We start from the raw sequence: 6437 nt of genomic DNA, 5'->3' as shown, positions 1-6437 counted from the left end.
GTGTGTGTGTGTGTGTGTGTGTGTGTGTGTGTGTGTGTGCGTGTGTGCGTGTGTGCGTGTGTGTGACATCTATCCTGGGGAACGGAAATGACCAGTCAGGATAGAAGTATCCTGCTGAAATTCGTATAATGGGATTCCAGCTATCTCCCACATATGTCACAACTTCTGCTTGAGGGGACAATTAGTGAAGAGAGAAAGAAGAAAAAGAAGGCTCAGAGTAGAAGGGGTTTGCTTCAAAAATAGAACAGAACGGGATGACATTACTTCCCAGTTTCTGACAGTGAGAGCAAGATTCCGAGGCCCTGGAGTTGTTACTCCATTTCACAGTGGATGGTTGTGAAGAGACAGGGTATATGAAAACACAAACCAGACAAGAAATATCCGGCAATTATACTCATGAACATTGACAGTGTGAACAGAACATAGAAGAATTTTCTTTTTGACTTGTAACTTTTTTTGGTCAGTATTAAGAGGAATTTTCCAATAAAAAATGAATTCTATTTTATTGCTGTTTTCAAAGAAAGAATATTTTGTGAAATCTCCTTGTAGGTTGCTAAGGATACATCAAGAACATTTATATAGTTGAAGCTATCTAGGGACAAAGAAAAAATATCGGTTTATCTGGAATATCTAGAGTGCCTGGGAAGGGAAGAAAGGTGAGAGAGAAAACCAAGCTTAACTTCAGTAGCTATTTCAGTCAATCAATATTTTCTCAGTAACATCCGTGATTACAGCATAAAAGACCTAGAAGATGTCTCAATGAAATCCACTCATCTTTGTATTTGAAGTTGTAAGTTCTTTCCTTTCTCTATCTTGCTTTTCATAACAACGTACTTCACTGAATAAAAGGAAGCAAAATTCATATAGATATAATAAACATGAAACGGGACTTACGGACACTGAAGTGTTCACAGCCTGTCAACTTATCAATAGCTTTGCAAGCTTCCTCTGTCTTTAGCATTTCCTCTTGTCTTCTCTTACTTTCTGGATCATCATTTAAAATCTTGTTCCTCAACCAGGTCAAATGATACACCCGAAGTCTGTTCTTACGGCCTGATAGGTAAGAAAAGATACAGTACTTCAATTCAGTCTATGTTTCATATATTAGAAGAACAAAAGAGTAAAAGGTGTTTTACCTTTTTAACCAAATGTTTGCATTAAAGTAAAAAATCATTGTTAAAATATACATTGCATCAATGTCTTCCCTTCTGTTTGGAAATGTGATAGCAAAGAGAAAGTCACTTTTTATCTACCAGCACCCTATATGCCTGTCAATTGTGGGTATAGTATGCTCCTTTGGGGCAGGTTAATATTGCCACTGTACGGACAACAGAATTACCATCCATTCATTTGTACCTTGGCTTTTGTCTAAGTTATGAATGCCCAGGTAGTGTCAATACTTCCGTATGTGTGAGAGGGGTATGTGACTGTTTGGGCATTCAGAGCCAGTGGGATGGGGCACTTCTGTTCTGCCATTCCAGCGTGCTTAAAAAATAATTGAACAGTTTTATTATTTTTTCATAATCCAATTTGCCTTTAATGCTAATTTTAAATTGTAAATCCTATCACATTTTACAATTTATTTAAGAAAAACAAACCACTGAGATTACATTTTTATATTCATTTTAAAAGTCATTTTTAGGGTTTAGTTTTATAAGATTTCTAGCAACAACAGTAGGATTCTTACTCGTGATTAATCTTTAATATGTTTTTATATAACGTTTTGAAACAGTGTTAGGGTTCAGACATCTATGTCTATTGTCATTCTTTTCTAAAATGTTAAAATAAATCTAGCCTTTAAACTACGGGGTATCTTTCTAGACTGATCTTCTCAGTACAATTTGATGCAAATATAATCCACATTTGAGAGAAATTCAAACATTAAATGTCAAATTTGGGTTAGAGAAAGCTAAGCCACCCAGATGTTTTAAAAAACTAAATGTTGCTCTTGTGTACCTCAAACAATTTAAATGAGTGACAACAAAAGATGACCAACAAATCATGAAGTCTGAGAATACCTATAGAGGGTGTTCTCTAATAAAAAAGGAAAGTTTATCATATTTAGGAATATACATTATCATGTGCCACATGGCTATTAGATATAGACAGAGACTACATAAACTCACATAAATGTCTGTGATTAGCATCATTTGATTCTGTTGTTTTTTTTAGTTTTCTTCTCCTTTTGTTACTCATCTTTTATCTTTAATCAGTTTTAGCATTTTCCTGATATCAACTACTGTTTAGTAATCACTATCATTATTAATACTCATTTACTTGCACTCTCATTGACTCGACGACAATGGGTCTTATATTCAAGGGTCCAGGTTCTGACAACCCAGAACCAAAAGTTCAACTAGGATGTGAGAAGAGTGCAGAGGATTTTAGGGCTCCATTTTTGCTTCTAATCCTATCTCCAGGCTCTTGTGATAACGCTGTGCTAGGGACAACAGAGTCACCTTCTTATCCAATTATTGTCCACTTTGTTCTTTGTTGCTTCTAATACATCACAAGGAATGTATATGTGATTGTTGGTGGTGAGTCGTGTGTGCATGGGTGGGTGAGCATTTGACCTGTGAAGTTGTAGGAAGTTACTTAGGAAACAACCTTCAAGGATGCAAATGGTGTCATTTTTCTTATCCCTGACCTTGGCCAGGTGCATTACAGTCAAATATCCAGGCATCAAAGGTGATTCAGGCTTACTGAGGATGAACACCTGAAACTATTGCCCTGAAATAAGTAAACTTTAAATGGAAAATATCCCCTGAAGTTCTTTAAACCAAACAATAGGTTAGCTTAATTAGTAAAGGTCTGCCTTCAGCAGAGTGCTCTTTTAAAGAACTAACTATATGGAGTCAAATTGACAACAGCAACTTGAAAGGTTAGATAGGAAGCTTGAGGGGTAGTGAGTGTATGTTAATGGGGAAAGAACAATTTGGAAAAGGAGGGTGAGAATGGTTACACAACTTGAACAATGTCATCAGTGTCACTGAATTGTGCATGTAGAAACTGTTGATTGGGGTATGTTCTGCTGCGTATATTTTCAACAATAACAAGAAAAATAAAATAAATTATTTTTTTAAAAAGGCAATTCAGTTTTAACATACCTTAGAAGTTAGTTTAAATTGTAAATAGATAAGAAAAATATAAATAGCCAAGTCTGGAGTCCCAATTAAAGGTTATATTTAAAGCATTCTCCTATGAACACTTTGACCTGAGAAAATCTTTAACCCAGTTTGCAACCTAATTAATCTGCATAATTGCTCAGTTAATTTTAGTTCTTAAACAAACCGGAGATGGTAATCAGCAAATTGAGTGGCTCTACGACTTGAATCTGACGGAATGGTCTTCGCTTTATGAGTTTAGTAATGTCTGCCTTTCCACTTCTGTCCATCAGATACAGATTCGATCGGGTTCCCAACAGCAAATTCACTCCTGTTTGTATTAAAAAAAAAAAAAGCTATATTAACTCAGATCATTTTTTAGAATTGCATTTATGTTAGTATTTTTGCTGTTGCAGTGTGCTACTCGAAAGGGGACTTTTAGACTAATGTTAACCTCACTCTGTGTAACTGTGAACTCTCTACCGACAGAAGAAATATCATTCAAATACATTAAAATATAGAAGCTAATATCCTCTAGCAATATTCTACTGGCTGGTGTCTCATGCACTATCCCACAAATAGAACTTTATGTATATCTCAGCACTCTTTACTAGTGTCCCAAACTTTATCAAAATCAATCAACCCTTTTGAAAGTCACCTCTAAGCCGTAAAGCTGTCTAGCACAAAGATTTCCATTCTGTTGATTTCTCATTCCTAACTATAGCTAAGGGTTTTAATGCTTTTAAAATAATTATATGTAAAATAATCATTTTTAAATTAAGTGATTTATATGTTCATCCATACACTGAAAAAAAAAAACTGTTATATTGCTAAATTTCCATGAAATTAGTTCCTACATTCATGTATATGTGTTCCTACACTCTTATTTGTCAGCTGGTTCTATTTCCTCAAATAAAAGCACTGTTTAAAGACCAAATGAGAGGACTGAAATAAAAGATAAAACTAAAGATAAAATATACTTCAAACCACTGTGGATTTTTCCCCATAAACTGAAACACAGGAGACAATAAGCCACGGTACTATAACAGGAGAACAATTCAGTGTCTTCCTTCCATTTGGAGCATATTTGGGCTCCATGGGTAAAAGGGGCCCTGGTGGCATAGTGGTTAAGAGTTCAGCTGTTAACCAAAAGGCTGGCAGTTCAAATCCACCAGCCTCTCCTTGGAAACCCTATGGGGCAGTTCTACTCTGTCCTCTAGGGTCGCTATGACCGCAATGGGTTTGGGTATTAAAAAAAAAAAAAAAAAAGTAGAGAAAAAAAGTGTCTTGGCCTTCATTTTCCCACTCTGTCCTTCATCAGTTCTCTAAGTCATGTCCAACTGCAGGGTTTAGGGATTGTCTTTTCCTCCCACAGGAGAATAATGGAGACAGGAAGGGGGAAGTACAGTCAATTTGGATGACAACTTTTTTTCCGAAATATAAAGTCATAAATTACAAAAATGAATTGCTAGACATTAACTGCAGTTCTGGGTAGTTGCCTGACTGAAATGTTAATGATGTCAACTTTGCTTTCTTGTTATCTGACACATTATATTAGCAAAACTTTGAGAATGACATGTTTTTCTTGGTTGTTTGATCCAGATCATTTTAATGTTTGCTACACGGCTCTATTTTTAATTTAAAATTCTGTCCCCCATTCAATCATATATTAAGCAAAATCTGTGTCAGAGATTGGCGTTTATTTTGGATCTCTCCCCACCTTAAACTGATTTATTCTATTTCATTTATGATTCAGACTGGCTTGAGGTAAAATATTGTCTAAGCACCATCAATGTGGCTGTAATTCTTCTGAGAAAAAAGGATTGAAAAAGTCTATTAAAGTTAAGACATTATATAAGGAACTTTCTCCACAAATTCTAAAGACTATTTAAAAACAATATCCTGCAAAAATCTTCCTTGTAATATCTCATTATGTATCATATGTTGCATACTTCCCTAACTTAGAAATACTAAGCTCAAATATTCAAATAATTGTAACTTACTCCAATTTTGTATTTTAGCCAGGTTAATTCAGGTTAACAAGCAAACAGAATAATAAGGGGAGGAGGAGTCAATTCAAATACAGAATTGCACTGAGTGAAAAAAAATCAGCCACACCAATTCTGAGCAAATTAACTACTAAAAGTTATTTTTAAAAAATGGACTGGTAATGGTTTGGTAGAAATAATAGCAGACAAGCGGCATAAGTCCATGCTTTTCAAAAGTTCGCTAGGTAGGTAAAAATATGTTCTTAAAAAAAACAACAACAATTGCCAACAAAATCATTAAAACAAAATCAAAACTCACCCCACAAAGAACCACAGCAGATCTCAGAAGTGAATTCCTTTTCATACATGTGGATTAGTGGTTTTTCACATGCAGACGAAGCATAGAGTGGGTTGACATTGATATCAGAGGGTTGCTTAGGGGGTTCCTCAGGTACTTCCACTAATCCGCCATATGCTGGAAGAAGTAAGAAGTTATTGAGAGAAATTACTAGTCTATCTATATACCATATGTGCTTGGGGGTTTCCACAAATGAGACACAGCCTAGAAAAGTTCCTTTTATTTTACTGTATTTTATTTCCTATTAGAAGTGTCATTTCAGTAACTCCTAAACCATCCATCAGACAGCACAAATCATGATGATTAAAATATACTGCTGAATATGCATGTATTTTAAGTTACTGTGACTAAAATCCAAAAAGAAAAAGAAAATCCAGATGAAGGACTCAATTTCTCAATTGTTTTTCAAATTTAGATACCATAAAGATTTAGTAAGGGGTAGATTTTTTTTTTTAAAGCACGTATCAATCTGATTTTATGTCAGGTGAATATCAGAATGGTTTGATTATTTCCAGAGCATGAACCAGTGGTCAGACACTGTATTTAATATGGGAACAGACAACAACATTTGGAGATTGTTATGAATTGAATTGTGTCCCCCTAAAATATGTGATGAATTCCTGGCTCTTGCACCTGTGGATGTGATCTTGTTTGGAAATATGATTTTTTTTTTCTTTTGCGGTGTTGATGAGGTCATGCCAGTGTAGGGTGGATCCTAAACCTAGTTACTTCTAAGTTATAAAAAGACCAGAATACACACAGGGACACACACACACACACACACACACAGGGGAAGACAGATGCCATGTGAGGATTGTCTAAAAGCCAAGGAACACCAAGGAACCAAGGAACACCTGGAGCTACCAACAAGGAAGGAATCAACATGGCTGAGACCCTGATCTGGACTTCTAGCCCCCAGAAGTGTGAGAAAATAAATGCCTGTTCTTTAAAGTCATCCACTTGTGGTATTTCTGTTATGGCAGCACT

At 35.4% G+C, this 6437-nt stretch overlaps 1 protein-coding gene across 1 annotated transcript in view; it reads right to left on the bottom strand.

Moving 5' to 3' along the window:
• The window catches only part of NRK (Nik related kinase), a 146906-nt gene that overhangs the window by 15278 nt on the left and 125191 nt on the right, over positions 1 to 6437 (bottom strand). Inside the window, exons 21-23 of the mRNA XM_004388913.2 lie at positions 5412 to 5567; positions 3292 to 3435; positions 895 to 1053 (exon numbers count right to left, since the gene is read on the bottom strand). Of these exons, the coding sequence (XP_004388970.1) occupies positions 895 to 1053; positions 3292 to 3435; positions 5412 to 5567 (459 nt within the window). The remainder of the gene's footprint in view (positions 1 to 894; positions 1054 to 3291; positions 3436 to 5411; positions 5568 to 6437) is intronic.

Source organism: Trichechus manatus, unplaced genomic scaffold, assembly GCF_000243295.1.
Source record: "Trichechus manatus latirostris isolate Lorelei unplaced genomic scaffold, TriManLat1.0 scaffold00221, whole genome shotgun sequence".
NCBI classification, from domain to species: Eukaryota; Metazoa; Chordata; class Mammalia; order Sirenia; family Trichechidae; genus Trichechus; species Trichechus manatus.
The sequence above is the reverse complement of the archived record's forward strand: the minus strand, read 5'-3'. Positions and strand labels throughout refer to the sequence as shown.